The 23,520-nt window shown below is 42.9% G+C and overlaps 3 protein-coding genes across 3 annotated transcripts; 1 reads left to right on the plus strand and 2 right to left on the minus strand.

The window, feature by feature from the left end:
- Positions 1–889: 889 nt before the first annotated feature.
- On the minus strand, positions 890–3,931 carry cbln12 (cerebellin 12). The gene is made up of 4 exons (XM_078264025.1): positions 3,564–3,931; positions 2,153–2,475; positions 1,725–1,844; positions 890–1,632 (listed from the first exon to the last, which is right to left on the minus strand). The coding sequence occupies exons 1-4, from the start codon at positions 3,592–3,594 to the stop codon at positions 1,435–1,437; spliced, it is 672 nt and encodes a 223-aa protein (XP_078120151.1). The 5' UTR covers positions 3,595–3,931; the 3' UTR covers positions 890–1,434.
- A 309-nt stretch (positions 3,932–4,240) lies between these two features.
- Positions 4,241–10,372, minus strand: trim110 (tripartite motif containing 110). Its single transcript, XM_078264034.1, has 8 exons — positions 9,557–10,372; positions 8,390–8,931; positions 8,226–8,317; positions 7,797–8,037; positions 7,009–7,031; positions 6,665–6,810; positions 5,599–5,870; positions 4,241–4,961 (listed from the first exon to the last, which is right to left on the minus strand). The coding sequence occupies exons 2-8, from the start codon at positions 8,876–8,878 to the stop codon at positions 4,692–4,694; spliced, it is 1,533 nt and encodes a 510-aa protein (XP_078120160.1). The 5' UTR covers positions 8,879–8,931; positions 9,557–10,372; the 3' UTR covers positions 4,241–4,691.
- Positions 10,373–14,232: 3,860 nt separating this feature from the next.
- sall2 (spalt-like transcription factor 2) lies at positions 14,233–22,929 on the plus strand. Its single transcript, XM_078264696.1, has 4 exons — positions 14,233–14,802; positions 16,458–16,604; positions 18,397–22,241; positions 22,414–22,929. The coding sequence occupies exons 2-4, from the start codon at positions 16,529–16,531 to the stop codon at positions 22,714–22,716; spliced, it is 4,224 nt and encodes a 1,407-aa protein (XP_078120822.1). The 5' UTR covers positions 14,233–14,802; positions 16,458–16,528; the 3' UTR covers positions 22,717–22,929.
- Positions 22,930–23,520: the final 591 nt, after the last annotated feature.

Raw genomic sequence — 23,520 nt, forward strand, 5'->3', positions numbered from 1 at the left:
GGTAATCCTATTAATCACAAATTAATATACCATGTAAGCACAACATAAATTGAAATAATGAAAGTCTCAAAACCCTAACCCTAACTAGACATTGATACAGGGCCTCTCTTAAGGACAGAGCCTCAAGATCAAGTAATACAGTCCATGTGAACGCCCTTATTACAGTCAGATGATGTTGTATTTTAGTAGTGACATTTTTTAGAATTGCAAGTTAATAATATTACCACAAACTAATTGTCACACAGGGAACCTACAGCTTTTGCAGGTCCCTCTGGATCTGGGGCCCCAGAGCAAGTTGCCAGTTTTGCACGGTTGGTAATCTTTCTGCCTTCATTTTTTATTTATTTGCCATTCCTGTTCTCTTTATCTTAAATGGTACAAATATGTATCAGTTAAAAAAATGGAAAAAGATTACAAGAGGCCCTAATTTTCTGCATAGGACCTAAGGTCTAGTGTGATTATACAGACAAAGAGAGAGAGAGTGATGGTCATGAACCAGGGAAGCGTAAGTGACTACATGTGACAGCACACCACACTTTATCCATAGCAACCCTGTAGAGAAGAGCCTGCCTGCTCGCCAAGGCCTCCATCTGTCTGTGGCCCTGCGAGGAGTATCCGCTATTCACCACACTTACACTCTGCTCCATGCTGGTCTGCTTGGTCCACGCCAACGCAAACTCTGCTGGTGAGAGCTATATTTACAAACAGCTGTCGTGGCACTGGGTACCACGATGAGGGATAAATACTGTTGTGAGCAGATTAACTGTCCTGTCCCTAACATATTACAGTATCAACTCAATCTAGCAGTGATTCATAAAATATTGTCTCTCTGAAAATGTTTGTGGAAAGAACATTTTGACAATGCATGCATAAAAGCAATATACTGAGGCAACTTTATATCATTTTATTTCAATATGTTCTCCTTAATAGAAATGTATGTGTAAATAAACATTTGTTGCGGGAGACTAACAGGCAAATAGACAGCAGAGTAAAGGGCAAGTTTGGCAAGTTTGTTATCTAGACATGATGCCATGTGGAGCACAGCAATGTTTCAAACACTTGGAATTAAAAAAAAAAAATCTTAGCACAGAAGCTCACATTGCACATGGCTACTTCATAATATTGTCACAATTAAAGTACCTCTTATACAAACCCAAGAAATATTCATTCACAGAAACAGAGCAAATTAAATCCACAGGTTTGCTCATGTTTACTGAATGTATTTTCTCCTCCTCTTCTTTTGGTCTCAAGTTACAGTCATCTAAATTTGCACAATCTTATTTTCTTTTGCATAAAACACATCCTTTCGTGCGCTGTTTAAAGAGTTACAGATTGAAGCCTTCCTTTTCTCCCACCGTCTTTCATTTTTCTCCACCTCATTATCACTACTGCCCAATCTAATTTATCACCCTTCGAACACCTAAACCACCCTGCTTACAGAGGGAAGACCAGGAACCCAGAGAAGGTGGAGTACTTCCAGCCTCCCATCAGGTTGCCTCTCTCCAGTCTGAGGTAGGCCTTGTCCCCCTTCTCCATAATCACCAGGCCGGCATTAGTGGCAGCTTCTCTGGTTACATCCTGGTCCCCGGCGAAAGCTGAAATCATTGCCCAGCCATTCAACATCAAGCTGACCTAAGAGAGAGCAAATTAAGCTGATTATAGAGGGCATGTCACTACATTGCAATTAAAACTTTAAGTGTCGTACTGTAGTTGAGGAATCATACCTGAATAGTTTGTCTATTGTAGGCCTTTACAACATGGAAGTTGAAGCTGTACACACCTCTTCTCGGTGCAAGGAAGACACTGCTCTCTTGGTCAAAATGAGTGCCCACGTTCACCAAAATCTGATGCAACAGCAAGGGAGGGAGAAAAAGGAGGAAGACATGCACTTGGGTCATTCTTACTTAAATTTATATATATATATATATATATATATATATATATATATATATATATATATATATAATGTATATAGTATATAAACAAAGAATTTAATTGAATAGATCGGCCCCATTCTCACTGATACCCGATCCAGCTATTTGAGTCAGTGTCATTCCCATATTCAATATCAGTATTGGATCGGTGTATCCCTAATTTGAACTGCCAAATGTCTTACTGTAATTTAAATACACATCAGCAGTTACATACTCACATTATCAAAGTAGATGATCATGGTGCGGTTGCTCATGTCCGTGGGCTCGTGGTTGGTCTGGCGGCTGGCGGAGAAGGCCACCCGTCCGGAGCCAGAGCGGACCGACATGCCCAGGGCGTTACCGGCAGGCTCGGATGAAGGAGTGGAGTCACACACGACCAAGCATTTCCCCTCGAGGATAATGGGCTCTGTGTCATTCTGGCTCCTAGACTCCATAGGCCCCCACAACAGGAGCACACCCAACAGTATGGGGATGTCGAAGGAGACTGACCTGGGGTGCATGACTGAACCTGGGATGTTTAGTCGAATATCTCTTTGGACAACTTGAAATGAAAACAAACATGCTATGGTGAAACAAACTGTGAAAAACGTTCCAAACTGTAACTTCTATGTAGTTTTGGCTGGTACCAGCTGAAGTACATTAATATTCACCCAGGCAGCATTAGCACCAGCAGATGAGTCTCAGAACCAAATAATATTCAGAAAATACTCAGAATTCTTCACTGGCCATAGCTGTCAATCATTCCCTTTCTGTCTGTCTTTCTAGTTTTTCTTGTTTGCCCCCAGAAATCCCAAATCTCTTCAGGGTCCTACGTGCCGTGTCAGCAGGGGCCAGAATGACAATCACAAAAAAAAATCTCTTGGTGTTTTCAAGTTGATTTCTTCAGCAAAAAAACCTGACAAGAATGCCCACGAGAAGTAGCTACAAAAGGGAAGAAAGGGTTTGCGAAGACAAGGTGCAGCAAAGTGAGTGAAGATCAGACCTTAACTGATGGAGATGGAAGGAAAGATGGGGTGATAAAAGATGCTGATGAGAGGTGAGGAAAAAAAACAGATGAGGTAAGATTCTGGAGAGGTGACAGGGAAAGGATGTAGGACCCAGAAGGGAGCGAGAAAGAGAGAGGGTGTGGGGGAACAACTCCACTGAGTGGCCATCTGTCTTTTACACGTATCCCCCCTCCCTCCCAACGCTGCTCAACACGAATTCCCTCACACAACACACACACTCTTTCTCTCACTTGTGCTTTTGTGTCACACTCAAAATATACGTAAAAAAAAAAAGTAACTTATTTGCATATTTCTTTTATGTTCCCTCCACATTCAACAGCCTGTTATTTAACTCATAGGAAAAAAACCTCATGTGATGCCATTAAGTTCAAACTGTGCATTTTAATCAGTCATTTACGTCTGACCAAGATGAGCAACAGCGTGTGTGAAAACTGTGTCTGTTTAGCTTTATTGAAACATATTTCATTGCACACAAACACAGCTGCTTTGTGGTTGGAGAATGTTTCTCATTATTACAAAAGCATCAACTATACACCTTAAAACAAGTGTTCTAAAATGAAGTCTACTTTTCGCTGTGCAGTGCAATCCTAGGATTTTAAGTGAATAAAAAAAAGATGATCACCTGTTTCCTTCTGAAGAATCTTGTATTCCATATATATCAGGTCCCCCCCCCGGCTGGAGTAGCGTTATATGGTCAAAAATCCTCGTTCTCTTGCTTGCCTATCACATTATTTCACAGCACGGCAGTCAGTCTGATCGTAACCAAGCCAGAGTATGCTCTGATCTTTCTCTCTGTCTTTCCCTGTTTTCTCTCTTTCTCGCTCAGCCACCCCCCTTTCCTTCTGCTTCTTTCTCACCCTTTATGTTACAGTACATCCGCCCACTCACCTTTACAGTGAAATAAAGAAAATAGGAAAATAATTGGGCATCTGAGCTGCTTGAAAGAGTAACGTTAGCACGTGAGTGGCAGTTGTTTTCCTTTTTTCTTTCATCAATCAATCAATTGGTTATTGCTTCTTGTGTCTTCAAGCTGAGTTTAAAAGGATCAAATGTCTGTGCACCTTCATGGGAAATGCTTTATGTAGATAGGTAGCTTATTTTATAAGACATCAGATATCAGACTGGATTAACAGGATATAGCATCAATTTCTCTGTGAGGATATTGGTTTAGTGGTTTTTCTTTTTAGTATGAACAAATAACCAGCCTGACGAAGTATATACTTATTGTCTAAAAACATAGACATCATTTTGTATTTACAAAATGTAGCTTTCAGTAAAACTGAGGTATCTTATCGGAGATGCTTTAAAACATCGGGCAAATCATTTCTGAAATCAAAAGTTACCAACATTTACAACCTTCTTTAACACAATTGTAATATCTTTAAATCACCAGGCATTTGCAGTTTGGATCACTACGGAATGAACAACACATAACACCTATTTGTTGTCCTTATTCAAAGGAGCCTCTTCATTTGCTGTCCAACTAAGATCCACTCATATTCACTCATTGAATGCTTTATTTTCAAATATATCTGATATTTCCATGTCAATATCACCTGATCACAGTTTTAGGGATATGGTTTGGTGTCTTTTTGAGGAAGATGATGAGCTCGGTCTGAGAGGAGAGAAACATCAGAGAGGCTCCAGAAGTGGGGGAATAAATGAACACCACTTTGTTTTGGCTTTGTCTAAGTTAAACCAGCCTGTTGGCTGTCAGCATTATTTTTTCCTTCTTCCCCTTTTCTCCACCTCAGAGTTTGATGATAGAGACGCGGCTGTTGAGCTCAGCTTTGTAGAGTCCAAAGCCCAAGCACACCGGCTGAGTGAACGAGGTGGAGAAAGTGTAGAGGTGGGTCAGGTTGTTTGATGGTCCCACCTCGGAGTAAGTGACGGTGCCTGCACCGTAGTCCACGGCAATGGCAACTCGGTTGCCGGTCATTTGGTATGTGAGGCGCGTCTTCCTGCGGTTGTGCCAGGCAGCCAGCTTCCTGTCATGCTGCTGTGTCAAGCTCCATGATACCTGGACATTTAACAAAGGCATTTTAATCAAGGGATCTGTTTTTCTTTTGGTTGAAACTTAACAATGGATTTGTCTATTGGCAGAAAATTAATTGCCAACAATTTCGATAATTGGTTAGTCTTTATTTTAAGATTATTTTTTGGCCTTTATTGACAGGACAGCTGAAGGAATGAAAGGGGAGAGAGCGATAGAGGGGAATGACATGCAACAAAGGGCCCCAGGTCAGAATCGAACCTGGGGATGCTGCGTCGAGGTGTAAACCTCTATATATGGGTGCCCGCTCTACCAAATGAGCTATCCAGGTGCCATTAGTTAGTCTTTTTTTAAGTGAAATTAAAAACATTCTATAGTTATTGCTTCTCATAAGTAAAGATTTTCTGCCTTCCTCTGACGTCTATGATAGTAAATCACATTATCTTTGGCGGTGGGACTGTTGGTTAGACAAAACAAGCAATCTGAATTGCACTCTGGGAAATTGGAATTCTTTTCAACTTTTTTCTGATATGTTATAGACCCTACGATAAATTGATCAATCAATAATAAAAATAATAATGCAAAAAATGTGACATTTATCATATTTTAAATGGCTAAGCGCTGTCAACTAAACCATCTACTCTAGGTGGCATTTACAGTATACCTTGTTGTTCCCAAAGGCATTGCCATCTTTCCCCTTCCGTCCAATACTTCTATAGCAGATGCCAATATCCCAGAATCCCTCAGCCTCCAGCTCCCAGTAGTGAGTCCCAGAGGTGAAGGCCTGGGTGGTGAGGACCTGCGGCCAGTGGTCGAAACGTTCGGGGTGAGCAGCGCAGGGCAGGCGGTTTTTAACCCGCGTCACTGAGCGAAGATCATCAGAGATGCTCAACAGAGGATGGGCTGTGTTAGTGTCCAGAGTTAAAGGACTGGTTACTGTTTGAGAGGGGAATAAAAGTAAATTATATATATATATATATATATATATATATATATATATATATATATATATATATATATATATATATATATATATATATATATATGTATGTGTATATTGTTGCCTGTTGAGAAGCTACAACTATGAAGCAAAGCCAGCAGACAGTTAGAGCCAGGCTAGCTGTTTCCCTGTTTCCAGTCTTGATGTAGAGCTGGGCGATATGGAGAAAACAAAATATCACGATATTTGTGACCAAATACATCAATATCGATTTGCAGTGATATTGTAGGTTTGACTATTGGTGCTTTTACAAAATATATAAATAAACAATCATCAGTAATGTGGATAATATGATTAAGTGCGTAAAGGCAAATAACAAAACAGTTAGTAAGTTTGGTAAATTGAGAAAATGACATGACTTTACTGTAATGTAGCCTTTAAAACCAGGAAAAGACAACACTTGTGTCATATTGCGATATTACGATTTCCAAAATGCAAGACGATATCTAGCCTCATATATCGATATTGATATGATATCGATATATTGCCCAGCCCTATCTTAATGCTAATCTAAAATAAAATAAGCTAAGCTAAACTAAGACAACCACCTGCTGGCTATAGCTTCATATTTAATGAACAAACGAGAATGAGAATTCTGGTGGTATTCATTTTTCTCATCAGACTCTCGGCAAGAAAGCGAAAAAAGCGTATTTCCAAAAATATTATCAAACCATTCCTTTAAGAAAGAATAAATGGGGGGGCAGGCTTGTGTCACCCATCTGTCACTCACAGAGCTCCCTCTTGAGTTCACTGAGGCAGCGGAGGGTGCCGGTGATAAACTCTCGATACTTGCTCTCGATGTCCTCCAAGATGTGTTTCCTGTCCAGACTGACGGCATCAGGGATGAAAAGCGGGTTATTCAGGTCGGCTAGTAACCTGGAAAGAGCACAACAAACATTGCAGAAGGAAAACCTTGATGGAGGAGCACATACAGATTAAAGGCTTGTGTAGTGAAATAATTGCTTTCAACCATTCATTTTGTCGTCCGTTTATGTCTCACGCTCTTTTTCATCTCCCACATACAAAGACTGTCTACCTACACACACATCAACACACCTAGTGAAGCTGACTTACTTTGTGTCATCTGATTGAAAGGCCTGAGGAAAGAAGAGTCAAGGACAGCCCAAGAAAAGCAAGACATAAAAGGATTAATTTACAGTAAGAACTACAAATGTCTCTCTGTATCCAGCCCAGCTGATAAGAAAGCAAACAAACACAAAGTTGAACCCTTATTTAAACTAACCACATCTGTGGCCCTGGATACCATATTTTCCTTACACAACATTAATACAAATATTTGCAGTAAATGGCTCTGCTTGGACTCTTAAAGTACTATAACTTAAAACTGTTTGATGACAGCATCTTCTGTTGGGTTAAAAACTAAACTATTTGGGGCGGCCTCTAGCTCACCCAGTAAGAGTGTGCACCCCATGTTGGCTGAGTCCTGCAGCGGCCTGGGTTTGAATCCGACCTGTGGCCCTTTGCTGTGTGTCATCCCCCATCTCTCTTCCTCTTTCCTGCCTATCCACTGTCACTATGGTAAAGGGAAAAGCCCCAAAAAATAATCTTAAAAAAAAACAACTGGTGAATGATGAATGGCTTTGTGCTACAACAATGGCAAGTCGAGCTGGGTTGAGATATTCTGCTTAGCACACCAGAAGGTATGTTGTAATCAATTAAAGAGCCAACGGTTTATTTCCACAACTGAGAGCACTGTATCATATTATTCACAGTGGCTACCCTACTTATACTATACAATTCCAGGTATGATCAGGATCATGTATTTTTTTATGACCTAGCCACCTAGCTCTCAACAACTCTGTCAATATATAGCAGCATGTCTGTTTTGCACCAAGTCTTACCCAGATGAGCAGGAAGGGGTCTGTCTCTGCCAGCAGTGAGGACAGGTAGTGCTGTATGCTCAGTGCCTGGCACATGTCGCTTCTCACCCTGGAGCAGTCTTCATGCACACGCTTTATGACCTGCTGTTTCTCCCTCTTGGTGATCTCCCTCAGAGCGTTTACCAGCCTTTTCACCTGGACCTGCAGGTCTGAACCCAGCCGCTCCACCTGGGTGTGATCCTTCTTCAGGGAGTCCTGAAGTCATGAGAGATTGGCAGTCGGTGCCAGATCAGTGATTGAGACATAAACAAAACATCTGATCCATTTCAAAACACTTCAACGCGGTCAGTGTCCCATGTGGGTCATGACTTGAGCAGTACAGGGTGTACAGAACATCTACTGAAAGAGCCATTATGTTGCGTTTTCCTTAAACATTTTTTACTCACAGCCATGGTTGAATCAATGCCCTCATGCTCTTTGAGGATTTGCACTCCATATTTCAGCTTCTCCTCTGCTTTGCTGAGCAGGGCCTGGAGAATGACCTGTGGAATCACACATAGATGAGCAGACACACACTCATAAACAAAAAAAACACATATGGTCTTCCAACTGACCTTCAAATCCTCTTCCACTTGTCTCAGTGCCTTCACTTTGTGCTGAGCATGGCCTCCGTCCAGCAGACAGTCACTACACACATACACCCTCTCATCGGCACAGTAGTAGCGCAATATTTCTGTGTGTGTCGGGCACCTTCGCTGGGAGAGGTCCCCCAGCGGATCCACCAACAGGTGGGTGCTAAACGCCGGTCTCTCCAAATGGGGTTGGAGGTGTTCGGCACACAGTGACACTTCACACTTCAGGCAGGTCTTGACAGCCAACAGTGGCTGTCCCTCTGCTGCCTCGGGAGGGCAGCAGTCACACAGCACTTCGCCGTGCTCCTCCTGACACTGGGGGCAGGTGAAGCGACTTTTGCCCTCAGCGTGGACGCTCCAAGCCTCGCGGATGCAGGCAGAGCAGAAGCTGTGACCACAGGGCAGGGGGTGGGCCTGGCTGAAGAAGTCTCGGCACACAGAGCAGGTCAGCTCTTCCTCCAGGGACGACATAGTGAGCGGATGAAGGGTCCCGGATGAGTGTGTGTGTCACACAACGCTACTAACTAAACAGTGAATACACAAGAGAAAAGTCAAAATCACATTAATGATTTGGATTGCAGTCAGTAATTGTACATGCTGAGAAAAGGTAATCAGACATCATGTTCTGGGCCTGTGCAACACCAAATGTAAGACATTTGCACAAGTCACATTCTGCTGTTACATGTAAGAATGCAGCGATGGGTAATAAGACACAGCGTGATTTGAGCTGGTGGAAAGTGGGAAGTCCTGTGCACCAGTAATCCTGTCTACTGGGCTTTTGCCTACCATGCTCTACGAATAGAATACTTAACCACTATTACTGGGAAAATGTGCGTTGGACAAAAATAACACCTCATGACCTTATGGAGGGAAGTAGATGATCAATACATAAAAAAAAATAAAAAAAATGAGTGACTTGCTGGTTATTACAGTAAGGGTAAAGGGTTGCAACACTGACCTTAGATAAGCATTAACTCGACTCAGCCCCAAAGGGGATCAGGAAATCATCCTTGACAGCTTGTTAGCCTGATTTACTCTCTACATGTGCTCTTCGTTTACATGTTTAACCACCAACTCACATATGTTCATCTCAACTGAATTTAAGGATACATTTAAATAAATGTCAATAACAAAAGTAGAGTTTCTTACCTGTTGGTGACCTGGTGTTTGCAGACTGTGGCCATCGATGAGTGTGTGTGGAGGCTAATCCTAACAGATTCACCTCCCCACCAGTGGCACTGGACTCAGAGAGGTCACATGAGCCTGAGTAGGAGAGGGGTGCGGGGGAAATTATTAGGTAACTTAGAAGTAAACCGTTATCAGAAGATTTGTCTTATTTATTCCTAGTACTCTTAGTCCAGCTTTTAAACCACCCTGACATCTGCGTGTTGTGTTTTTATATTGTGGTGTGAAACCTTTTTGAGTTAATCTTTATAGCAGTGGTCCTACTTTACACACTTTATATGGCATTGTAAGTGGAAAAAAAAACTCTTTCCCTCTGTCTGTGGTACATATCACATGCTTTCCTGACTTTGGTTTTTGGGCATGTACATCTATAATTGCAGCTGCACACACAAGCACTGGTTTACTTTCACTTCATTGAGGATTTAACTGATTGTACATTTCCAAGTCATCAAGTTTAAAAGATCAAAAGAGGTGTATTTCACATACCTTAGAGGCCAGTTTTTTTCCATAGCCCTTAAAGAACCCCACAAAAACAACTTCCGGCTGATTCCCGATAAATTATCAAATGCTACAAAGCAAGTTATAAAGGACGCTCAAGGCATCCACTGCATGTAGAGAGATGGGAAAAAAGAATTCACTGTACATGTATCATCTGCATGTACACACAAGCGTACATATTATGTATCCTAATGACTTTGGAGAGCCTTCACATTTTCCTGTAGCGCCCCCATGAGGTTGACTTTTGTATTTTTATGTGAAATGTTTCAACAACTTTTGGATGGATTGTCATTAATTGTGTACACATATTCATGTCCCCCTCAGGATGAATTGTAGCAACTTTGGTGATGATCTGACAAATAAGAGTAATCTTCTTCAGTTTAAAGGAATAGTTTAACATTTTGTGAAGCTTATTTGCTTTCTTTCCGAGAGTTAGCTGAGAAGGTGGATACTACTCTCGTGTCTGTCCGTTAAATATGAAGCAGCCGCTTCGCTTCACTTAGTTTAGCTTAGCTTAACATAAAGATTGGAAGCATGGTAGAAACAATCTCGCGGTAAAACCACACCTTTTCTTTTACAGTTTGGTATCTGTACAGGTGAAACAAACAATATGTAACATGTTAATTAGTTAGCTTTAAATGTGCTGGTAATACACTTTTCTGCTGCAGCCTTACTTGGTCTGGTATGACCAGTATCATACCGTAGCTAATGTTAGCTCATGTTAGATAAAGTTGCTTTACTGACATTACTTAGTCACTTTGCTGACTTCACATGCTATAAAAAGTTACACTTGAATTTTACCAGAAAGTGACTGGTGTTACATAGTTAATGCATGTGTGTGGAAGCATGTATTTGGTTATATTAATTGTTCATGTATATACTATATATAATGTGTAATCATGACTATTAATACTAAAAAAAAAAGTGCTGCTTTCAAAACTCCTGCTCTGTCTTTCTGCATCACCTGTTTTGCATTGTTTTGTATATTACCACCAAGAGATAAGTGTAATATCCCCACATTCGTATTCTCCCAGAGAGAAGCTGGTTTACATAATTCCTTTCCAATGAAAGAGGTGGATCAAATGCTACTAAAAAAAAGTATTACTGCTCGACTGAAAGACAGTAACTAACTTCACTGCTCGAGCAGGAAATAAGAGTTGGGAATAAAACAAAGCGGCAAAGGAACTTCATTGTGAAAAACTGCAGAGCTGAAAGCATCAAGATTGATACTCTCCAGATGTCCAAAGACAGCCAGATGACTTTGATACATGAAAATGCTTCACTCTGTGGTAAAGACCCTGTCTATTACACAAATACCATAGGTATCGTGGTGGACTGGGTGATATTCCTTGTAGGACTACCTGAAGTCTGCCTGTCCTGCTACGCTCTCCTGCGTCTACTCAAGAATGACAGAGCAGCTCCGATCTTCACCATAAACCTGCTCCTGTCAGATCTCATTCAGATCGGAATCACAGTCGTCTTTATCATAAGTCGGTTCTTTGATGCCACCTTCTACCCCGTCGCCATGGCCCGCTGCATCGCACGACTGTTTGTCCACTTGGGACTGACCTCCAGTTTGGGTTTCATGTTGCTGATTTCTGCAGAGAGGTATTTAATGGTGGCCTGTCCAGTGTGGTACCTCACTAAGAACAGTGCAAAGGTATCCATCCTGATCTCAGTGTGCATGTGGACATTTTCACTGGCCTACTACTCTTTGAATTATGCCTTCTTGATCCACACCAGATTCTCCTTGTTGCTCTTATCCATCATCTGCCTCCTCCCTGCCCCGTTTCTTGTGGGTCTCTTCACAGCCACGTGGAAAGCCCTCAACAAGAGTACAGCCATGAGACATGACACGAAAAACAGGAGGAGAGTTTTGGGGGTTCTGGGCCTGGTGTTGGGTTCGTACACTGTTTTGTTCTTGCCCTTCAGTTTCAGGAACCTCTACTACTCTCTCAAAGGTGACAATGCCTCAGAGGCAGAGGACAAGGTCAGGGATTTGTCCAATGTTTTGACCAGTGCTCTGGTCTATCTTAGCCCTTTAATAGACTCTTTAACCTATATTTTCATTAGGAGGGACACTGTGGACACACAGTGGAAGCATTTCCCTGCTGCCAAACACCTCTGATGAAGCTTAAAGAATTTAAGGACAAGCGAACAGACACTTCCCAGACAGAGACGGCTTTGTAATTAATTGGATAAGTGGTTTAAAAAGGCAACTGCATCCAGAAGGAAGTTTTTCAACACACCCCTTGTATCATGGCTTAGACTTCAATTATCTGTTTTTCTCATGACATGCCTAACTGCTTTTCATTTCTGAATTACCTTACAAACCAGAGGTGTCAATTCTTACATCAGGGCCCATATCACAAAGCAGGGAAAATGAAGTCAGCTGGAAAACCCAAACCACTATAACAATGCTGTTTCTTAGAGGCACACCCTATAGCGTCTACCCCCAGTGTGCCTACCCCCACATACACACATTGTCTGAACAACTGAAGATGCCACTGAGCATGAGCTGAAGAAACTCTTTATAGAGGGGCATTATTTGTTATTAAGAATATAAGTGTCTTTGCTTGTTACCTGCTTTTACTGTATTTTTTTCTTTAAAACATTGATTGTTTAAAAAAAAAAAAAAAAGTGCATTGTCTATACTTTACAGATAAGGTTATTATTAAAATGGTCAGGTAAACTTGAGCCACATTTAAATAATAAGATACTCAAGCTAATTGCAACTATGTCTTTGAGAGACACCTAGTGGCTTTACTGATGTAAGACCAGAGCACCTGTCAGCCACAGTGTGCCAGGAGACATGGTAGTGAGTTGATAAGACATGTCCAATCAATATAATGGTAATTAAAAAAAGCTGGAAAATTGTCCAAGCAACATGATGATGTTCAACAGAACTGCAATTGAGAAGGTGGGTGAATTATCTTGGTTAAATTGTCATGTATAGATAATAATATGCCATCACAGTTCGTAGCCTTTCAGCACCAGATACAGCAGGCTGAGTGAATCAACGACTAAATGATCACTGCATTTTTGCAAATGGACATTGTGAAAAATATCACCTTTAATGACACTTTTGATGAATAATGACGGAGTTTCTTCAAAGTTAGTCATTTTTCATAAAGTGTCTACATGAATTTTGTCTGTGCACCTGATATGTGCTATTCTGGTTTATATTCATTTCATCATCTGAGAAGGCTGTTAGGTCTCATGATAATTCTGAGACTATAGGTTTGTGTTGTATTGAATAGGACGTAAGCCATCTGAAGCACTATTGTTATCGATGGAACATGACGGGCTGAGAAAAAAAAAAGGACCTCAAGCTAACAATTCTAAGATATTTAGTCCCAAGATACAGTCGAGAATATACCGTCATGCAAGCCAAAAGACAAAAATAAATATATTTTTGTCTTGAAACTTCCAAGCTTAAAATATTTCAAAGTCATGCTGGAGGTCCTGTAACAGATAGGTTGTCTAAACACAACCCCAGAATTCAAATTGACTTGAAGTAAGTCAGACAGCCTTGCATAGATACTCAGCACTAGATAATCCAATCCATTCTCAAAACAAGTCAGACTAGATTTTAAATCAAAATATAAGATTATCTTTCTGATTTAGAAATATAATTGTTTGCAGTTATCCACGTGCTTCAAAGAAATCCATAACAATCACACAGATTTTAAGACACCCAAGAGGAATGCTATAGCTATTCATGGAACTGTAAACACCACTCAGACCTATTATTGGCTTTATTCATTATATATTTTCAGTATATTGTCTCCAAATGACCTAAATATGATGGCGAAGAGGTACCTGCCTTTGTCTGTGAAAATAGTCGCATCAGGGTAATGTTGGCTGTTAGTGTGCTTCCTACATTATAAGTCAAAAACCTAAAATAGATATTTTAAGACTAATAAGAACTAATTGCATCTATAGGGATAACACGTGCGGTGCCAATGATCCAACATTTTAAAATATTACTGTTATCACTGAGACTAAAAATATGATATTCTATCAAACTATGAAAAAATATGAATTAGGATTTGTTATGACAACAGGGTGGGGGAGTGTGGCAATCATGCACACCTGTACAAATCTTAAATCACCGTAAGAACAGTCAGGCATTAGAGGTGTGTGTGCCCGGGCCTGCACTCCTATGTGAGATGCACACTGAGAGCCAATGTGGAGGTAACCGTGGTCACTGTTTCCCAGAGGACCGTCTGGCGGCGAGGGCCATTAATTATAAGAGACAGGGAGACAGACAGCTAGCCAGCTAACCAGACAGACAGACAGACAGTACCGCAGAGAGCGCAGACAGGCCTGACAGGAGCAGGCCCCGACAAATAGGCTACAAAGAAAGGAGGAAGAGCAGCACGCACGGCCAAGAAAAATAATCCTCCCCGTGTAGCGAGTACAGTTATCTTCACCGCCCCTGCTTCTACTCCTACCAGTGGACTATGAGTAAATACATTCAGGCATTATAACCCTTTGTCATAAGAGAAAGAAAAGCGATTTGCGACGGAGATAAATAATTGAAAAAAAATGCGTCTGTCCGACTGCGCATCCCTGGGAGTGAATAGGGAATTGCTGCGCCAGTGTCCCGGCTGAGAGACGGAGCCGATCTTACCCAACATAAGCTCCTGAGCTTCCCCCTCGTGTTATTACACAATATCGCTGCCAAAAAAATCATCGTTTCAAACATGGTAAGTTGTTTTTGTGTTATATTTCAAGCGGTTGTGTCGGCGACGAGCGGCCTGTGGGGGAAATGCACATCCGGGACTGCATTTTTTTTTTTCGAGAAGTCAAAATATTTTATGAATCATAACTTGTTATGATGTGTGAGCGCGCGTGGCGTGCAACAGGTCGCCGTACAGTAGCGGGAACGCGCATCTCACCGCCGTATTTTGCGCTTGTTTCGAAACATTGGTGTTAAAACGTCCGACCGTCGGATAGCGAACATTTTGGCAAGATGGCACGGAAAATAGGCTACCAATGCGTTGTTGGCACAATAGAGTTCTGGTTAAAAAGCAACGATATTCTCTCTTTTGACTGTTTAATAACTATGAGAGTTATCACGTCTTTCTCTTTGACAAAATACTATCGATTACGCTATGACGCGAATGTTTATAGCCTAATTAGCCTATTTTCTTTTCGATCATTTTATATTGTACGGAAACTACAGAAATTACATAGTCCGGAGTTAAACTGTATATCGTATCAAATGAATCGGACTTGCAGTGTCCAACAAAGGAAGACTATTTTAAATAATTCAGACACAAATCATTGCTTGACTGCTACATTGTGAGGATCTATAACATTCAGACTTTATTTCAAAGCTCGGATGCAGTTTATTATTCTGTCCAAGCCTCAGAGAAACAGAGGTGTGTGTGTGTGTGTGTGTGTGTGTGTGTGTGTGTGTGTGTGTGTGTCGGGGGGCGGTGTCACAGGGCCCGGGTGAAAAATTATTTTTCTCCTCACTCTGGCTGTGTCTTTCTTTCACTAAGTTCTCTCTCCACGTGGTAAGCAGTCGGGATGAGGGTGAAAAGGGAGCATTGTGTCTCTAGTCAGTGGCCTTATGTGTTGGAGAGGCTCTGAGAGGGTGATGTTCACTCAGCTGTGCTCCCTCTACGCCATTGTTGCAAATTCCACCTCATTTCAGCCGCTCTGTTTACTGAGCTCACACAGGAGGAGCCTGTTTTAGAGACGGCCGGAGCACCGTGAAACCTTACACACATATCGCTCACCTTGAATATACTTGGATATGTGCATGTGTGACCAGGTGGCCTCTGACACAATATGTTTGGTTTAATGTTTTTTAAAAAAAGAATTAATTTAACCGAGCTGGCGTTGGCTTTTGGGCCCACCTGTGCGCACAATTTCCTTCGGTTACGCACAGGAAGACGCACACGTTGACGTTGAGATTTTGTAGGCTCACATCAGTAATCGAAAGCTCAGGCAAAGGCCTTTATGTGATTAACTTTAGCGTCAATGTATGAGGGTTTACTAAAGAGAGGCAGTGGACTCTTGGCTCAAAAGAAGGGGTGTTCACTCGCCATTTGAATGCAAAGTAGAGGATGAACAAGTGAGGTGTGTGTGTGTGTGTGTGTGTGTGTGTTTTAACAGTGAGTTTTGAGAAAAGGGAGACTTGTTGAGGAAAAAAAAACTGTCACACATGCCTCTTTGGCACACTAGTTCTGTTTTTCTTTCTCTGCACCACAATGCCACTGACATGGATACGCTTTGAGACTAATCAATCCGGAGCCTCAATTGTCAATTTTTTGAAGATGATACTTTAGTTATTCTACTTTTTTTTTTTTTTTTTTTCCTCCTAAGTAATTTAGATACCTACTTTTTTCAGTGCGCAGGGAGAAAGAATAAAAGTTTTGTGTTGGCCAATGCGCCCCTGCGTCGGTCCCATCCTGCAGAAGCATGTCCCGTCGGAAACAGAAACGACCCCAGCAGCTTATGAACCTGACCCTCGGTGCCTGTCGGATACTTAAACATGGTGAGGAATAGACTATTCATTAAAAGAATACTGGTTATTCAGTGGTATTGGAATCACATTAAATGGAAAGTTTAGACCTCAAAGATTTAACTTTTCCTCAACATGCACATATTGTGCCAGTTGCTCATAGTGTATAGGTAGATTATCCTTTTATGTATATCTACTGTATCATTCTAATGCAGGCCTTAAACTGATGCTTTAACTTTTTGATAAACTTGTGACCTAGGATGACTTGTCCAACCTCATATGGGAAATACCAGTTTTGGAATTTGAACAGAAATGTCGTTATGGGCAGTTAAAATGTGTTAATCTTGTTGAGGTGATCATTTAATCTCCATCATCATTTCTAAATGGTTTCTTACCAGAATTATTAAACGGCTAAATTCATTCAATTTGCATTGGGTTAAACGCTACTTGAACGCTAAGAAAAAGAAGGGTTGTTGGAATAATTGGCCTACAGACAGCTGCTTTCTTTGCCCTGTAAAACCCAAATGTCTTCACTCGTCATCACGGCCAGGTTCAAAGACAGACCACCCAGAATGAGGCGATATACAATAAATCCCCAGAAAAATAATTGGTGAAAACAACGTATAGTGAATTTTAAAATGTCTTACAAGAAGTAAGATACAGGCTTGGTAGAAGCAAAGAGATGAGAATGTCAAGGAAAAGGAAACTTTGTGAGGCACTGTATAAGGTGTTCTAACTGCAATAGCATTAGACTATTGTCCTCTCTCAGCTTTGTTGCTGGGCACTGAAGCATGAACATACCCATGAAGAAGTGTGTGTGTGTGTGTGTGTGTGTGTGTGTGTGTGTATTTGTGTATGTCTGCTCACTCAAGTTACAGGATTTGGGCCCACATTGTGTCATAAAATTGTAGCTTTCGAGCAAACAGCAGTTAGTTCTGTATGTGTTAGCGTGTGCATGAGCAACCCTGTGCATACAAAGTGCTCACTCTTTTGTGTCTGGGTATTGTGCATTGACAGGTATGCTGTGTATGTGCTTTTATATCTGTCACTCTATGCTCTTCTTTGGGCTAAGTTAGCTTGTTAATGGTTTGTGAGTCATCACATCTGTCTGTTTTCTTTGCGCTACACCTCTCTTCCTCTGCCTGGCTCTAAACTGTATCAGGAATGCAACCTCAAAGTGTTTAAGGTCAAGTCTGCCAGCCAATCAGGCACCCAGTACAGTGTCCAGTACCCAACCAGGACCTAAACCTTAGCACCCCCATTGAGCTACTGGGGGAAGGGCTCGTAAGGAGATGAAAGAGACAGATTGAATGGAGGAAGGAAGAAAGAGAGGGACAGGGATGGAAGAGTAGTGTGTGGATGTGGCTTCTTTTTATTGGGGAGGGGGGGTTAAAGTCCATTGTCTTGTGCGTGTTGCCCTGGAAACAAGGTAGGCTACTCTACGGGTGAGCAGTATATTCTTGTGTGTGTGTGTGTGTGTGGGTGTGTGGCAGTGCCGTGGTCGGGAGGCTGCAGGTGATGAGGATAGACAGGACAAAGAGGTAAAGAAAACAGTGGTGGATGAGAAGGTAGTGGAAATTAAGCAAAAATGTTAAGTCAACTGAATTCTTCCAATTCCTAGACATCAAGTAGCCACCTAAGAACATCCTTTTACTTCTTACTGCTGGTTTTTGTAAGTTGTTTATAAGTGCCCTGAAATTTGGATTTTTACTTAAAATAGTTTTTGAAAAGCTATATTATAAAAAAGATTGTAGACCATTATGTAAACCAGAAATAAATTTTGTTATTTTTACATTTAGGATTTTTTTTCTTTCAATTTCCTTAGATGACAACTTGGCAGTGAAGTCAAACTCCTTTCCATTTATCCTGGATTCTCCCTTGTGCTCTTCATCGTCCTCTCTTCAAAGCTCCCAGTTGACCCCCGCTCTCCGTTCATCTTTCAAGGGCTCTCAGACCCCCTCTTTACCCATTGAGGGTCCACCAATATCCTGCTCACTGAGCCAGCCCTCCCACCAGCCCCTCAAAGACCCACAGCCCTCCCTCTCTCCTGGCTTCCCTTACTCCTCTCTGTCTTCCCAAACTCAACATCCACCTTCCCTTCAACTGTCTGGTTGCAATTCTACATCTTCTGCAAGTGCCCTCATCCACCCCTCCCGAAGCGCACACATGGCCTCTCCCAAGTTGGGGTTATCAGCCACCACTACCACCTCTTCTTCCTCCTCATCGTCCTCTGCCTCCTTATGTCCTCCACCGCACCCTGGAAGCCCCAGCCGTGTGCCTGAGGGCCCCCCAAGTCCTGTTACTCCCACTCCCAGCCCAGGAGTGACATCTGCCTCAGCTGCACCATCTAGGGCCCAACTGAGCATTGCCCTGATCCTGGAGGAGCTCCGGGTGCTTCAGCAAAGGCAGATCCATCAGATGCAAATAACAGAGGAGATCTGTAGACAGGTGCTACGCCTCGGTGGAGCCTCCTATACTATAGACACACCCTCCCAGCATCTCCTCCCTCCCCTGCCTCAGCTCTGCCTAGAAGGCAGCAAAAGGGCAGCCAGCCCAACTACCCAGCCAACTGCAGCTCAGACTTCCACCTCTGTTGCTCCTCTCCTGGCATGTTTCTCCTCCCTGCTACCTTCTCAGGCAGCCAATAAACCCACAAAGCCAAGCAGTTCCTTGTCTCAAATCCTGCAGCCCCACAAGCCCCAGATGGAAGGGACAGGAGGGACTGCAGGGGCTCATGGTTATCTGAGGATGAGTTCTCGATCCTCAGCTCCCTCCACCTCTTCCTCTGCTGCCATCTCTATGGCTTCCTCCACATATCCGCTGGCCTTGTCTTTAGCTATGCCAAACCGCTATCTTCATGAGAAATCTCCAAATACCACTTCAGTGAGTGGGCACAGTGGCTTGTCCTTTCTAAACTCATCCCTCCCCACATCAGTATCTATGGTCCCAAACTCCCAAAATGCTCTGCAATCTTTCTCTGGAGGAGCAGACTCTTCCTCTGCATCCAGCTCCACCACTACTGGCCGCCTCCAACATGCCTGCCGCTTTTGTGGAAAAATGTTCAGCAGTGACTCTTCCCTACAGATACATCTACGCTCACACACAGGGGAACGACCCTACCAGTGTCCAGTGTGCCTCAGCCGCTTCACCACACGAGGCAACCTCAAGGTGCACTTCCTACGCCATCGTGAGCAAAACCCAGAGCTCTCACTTTCACTCCTGCCACCTTCTTTGTTTGGGGTAGCATTAGGGGCCACTGGGGGATCAGATATGGGACAGACAATGAGCAGTAGTAGCAGTACTAGTGGCATGAATATGATACAGAAGAAGCCAAAAAGCAGGCCTGAGGATGAAGCATGTGGAGATAATGTGGAGGTCAGTGGTACCAGCACTGGCTTCTCTCTGGGAGCCTCTGGAGGATCTACGCCTTCTACCCTACCCCTGCCCCCTAGTGTAGACCTGGCTTTGATTTCCCACTCTCTCCTGCAGCTCAATAGGGCTGCCGCTGTTGCAGCGGCAGCCTCTATCACTTCTGGCTCATCCCACTCATCCTCATCCTCTTCAACCTCCACCTCTTCTCTGGCTACCTCTCTTCTCTCCAACCCTTCCTTGTCTTCATCTTCCAACATCACAGGGTTATTCAAGGGTGCCAAGCAGCAGCACTTTGATGAGAACACCCCCCCTCACGCACCAATGCTTTCTTCTGCTGCCTACTCCCAGCTAGCCCATCTGCCTAAGCTCTTTTTCCCATCTGTCTCAACTTCTTCCTCTACTCCTACTGCACACTCATCCCTCTACAACCATCCAGCCTTGGGCTTGCTACGTACCCCACTACCTTCTACTCCAGGCTCCCACCAACTTGCTTCTTCCAGCTATTCTCAGCTTTCTTTCCCTTTCTCTTCGTTTCCTAAAGTCCCAGGTCCACCCACCACCACTTCATCCTCCGTACCTCCCTCCATGGCTACCTCCACTCCTACATCTGAAACCTCCAAGCTGCAGAGGCTGGTGGAGAAGCTAGAGAAGGCTCCCCACTCCTCTTCTCCATGGACTTCTTCCTCTACTTCCACCTCCATGCTGGAGATGTTATCTAGTATTGCCACTACCTCTGCAAGTTCAGCCAACAGTCGTTTCACAAATGCCAGCACTTCGACCACATATGTCATGGCGTCCCCACCATCTTCGACTCGTGCTTCCACTTCTGTTTCAAACTTTACCCATGAGATGGTTGCTGCCCTAGGCATGAGTGCCAATGGAGCGAGTGCCATGGTGGAGGGCTTGCTACCATCACTAAGCATCACGGGTTCAGCTGGTAACCTGACAACCAATCAGTGTGGGGTGTGTCTACGGGTGCTGAGCTGTCCCAGAGCACTGCGTCTGCACCAGGCAACGCACCTTGGAGAACGCCCTTTTCCATGTAAGATATGTGGCAGATCCTTCTCTACCAAAGGCAGCCTGCGGTCACATCTGGCCACCCATCATGCCCGACCACCAAATGCACGTGTCCAGAACTCTTGCCCACTGTGCCAGCGTAAGTTCACTAATGCCCTAGTGCTCCAGCACCACATCCGTATGCACCTTGGTGGACAGTTGCCCACAGATGGCACAGAGGATTCTGCACATGAGATGCCAGCTGAATCTAATGCCAAACCCTTGTCACAATCTCAATCCGAGTCCACTGACCCAAATACTGTTTCTATTAAAACACCTCCTCTAGCAGGCCACTCTAAGAGCCCAGCCCCAAGCTCAGAATTTCAAACTTCAGTTGAGCTCACCAAAAATCAGAGTAAGTCTGGGCCCTCCAGCCCAGACCTCATCCCCCCCTCTGACCTAAGCCCTGACCCCTTCATGAATCCTACCACACAAACTCCATCACCAGGCAGTGTAGAACCACCTGTCCTTTGTGTCAGTGCCCCCATGCCAGCTTCCAAGCAGACCGATAAAGCTTCCCTAGTTGGCAACGACAACCAAGTTGAACAACAAGCTACTGGCAATGTCCATCTTCCTAAGTCCACCCCCTTACCAATTTCCTCCACTGTCACCAAAACCACAGTGTCATCTAATGCTATGGAAGTGGACTGCGGAGAGGATGAAGCATCTACCTCTTCCGATGTCTTCCTTGGCTCCAGATCAAACCTGGAGGACATACAAAGCACACCTGTCCTTGGTGACCCCTTTGCTTACACCTGTCTCAGTACCTCCACTGACCCCATCCTGAGTCAAGATGTTCCTAATGTTATTGCAACACCAACCTTGGAATCAGAGTCAGTCTCCCCAAGGCCCCAATCACCAGAACCCATGGAAGAAGACAAAGATCAGTCTTCTCCACTAGTAACATCAAAGCAAGACCAAGGAATTGTGCCTGATGAGGACCCCAACATGACGTCCACTTTAAATACTGCTGACACTGTTAGTTCTGAAGTAAGGGGTTCATCGCAGAGAGCTTCCACTTTTGTAAGAGAGACACGTCAGAGCTTTCATTTTGGTTCATATGGGAGGGAAGATCGGGTGGAAGATGTTAAGATTAGTGGATCGGCTCCAAACGAAGCACTGGATGATTCTGTCCCCATCAACCTCGCCCCAACCCTCCCATCTCCAATGTCTCGTCCTGAGAAGAAGACCTATTGCTGTGCTGAGTGTGGAAAAGAGTATGCCAGTCGCAGTGGACTGAAGGTGAAGAAAAAAATTGTTTGATATAAAATAACATTGATGAGATGTATGGATATGTTGGTAGAGTAATTGTTGTAGTACAATGCATTTTCAGGAGCTTTAGTATAGAACGAAAGCTGTAAATATAAAATGATTTATGTGTAAGAAATTGCTAAAGGATTGCTTTATGTTACAGGGGCACATGAAGCACCATGGTGTGGTAACCAAAACAACACGTCCACCAGCCCGGAGTAGTCGTTCCTCCACTGATCAACTTCCTTCTTCTACATCTATGACTTCCTTGAACATTCCTGCTACCAGGAGCTCAGCAGGCTTCTGGAACCAGTACCAAGCCTTCCTCAACACCAGTAACGAGCCAACTGACGAGCCAACCGCTGGAAGCCAAGGAGAGAATGAGTCAGCACGGTCTGCAAAATCACCCATTCGATCTCCAATGGATCAAAGAGCCGCTGAGGAAGAGTCTAGTGAAGGGTCATAACTTGAGTCGGCTCATGATTGGCTAAATAACATTCTGGTGTTTTCAAAGTTAAGTTTACCTTTTGGTGAAACTAAGAACATTTGCATAGTACTGCTTCCTTAACACATTTCAAGTAGCCTGTCAATTTCATAGTCACAGTAATATGTTTGTATGTGAAAGTTGTGAGTCAATCAGCTTGGTCTTGTGTTTAAAAAAAAAAAAAATAAATAAAAAGACACGGCTAATGTACAAATAAAAATGAAAATATTCAAGAAGTAACAAAGTCCAGTTTTTGCTAGATTTGATAAAAAGTGACACTGCCTTTGTTTGGCTTAAGTTGTTAATAGTTTGATGCACATTCTAACAAAAAAAGAGTATCCCTGTTGTATCAATGTTTCATATTAGATCTGGGTAAAATAATTATGAGTTGATGTTTTTTACTTCCCAGGCACAGTAAGGTTAATCACATTTGAACAAATTTGATATGAGCTAGTTATTGAGTCGCAGGATAGTACACTAAAAGAATAGTTTCAAATAATTGTATGTAAACATTACGGTACTCGATGTGTTGTGCCATTTACCAAATCTGAACCAACTGGCACCAAAGGAGGCTCAAGCTAACCAACATTTAATTTCTTTGCAAATGCTTCTCAACCTAGGTCTGTTTCATATCTAAAAAATGATTTCCTTCAGTCACAGAGGGAACAGATATAAATGAGGAAATTAAGTAAGCAAAGTTGTGCTTAGCAAGATCACACAAGTCCAACGAACTGAATGTGTTTTTGTGGGGAATATTAAGTATTTTGTCCCCCTTGTGGTTCAGAT

The sequence above is a fragment of the Sander vitreus genome, chromosome 12, assembly GCF_031162955.1.
Source record: "Sander vitreus isolate 19-12246 chromosome 12, sanVit1, whole genome shotgun sequence".
Taxonomy (NCBI): Eukaryota; Metazoa; Chordata; class Actinopteri; order Perciformes; family Percidae; genus Sander; species Sander vitreus.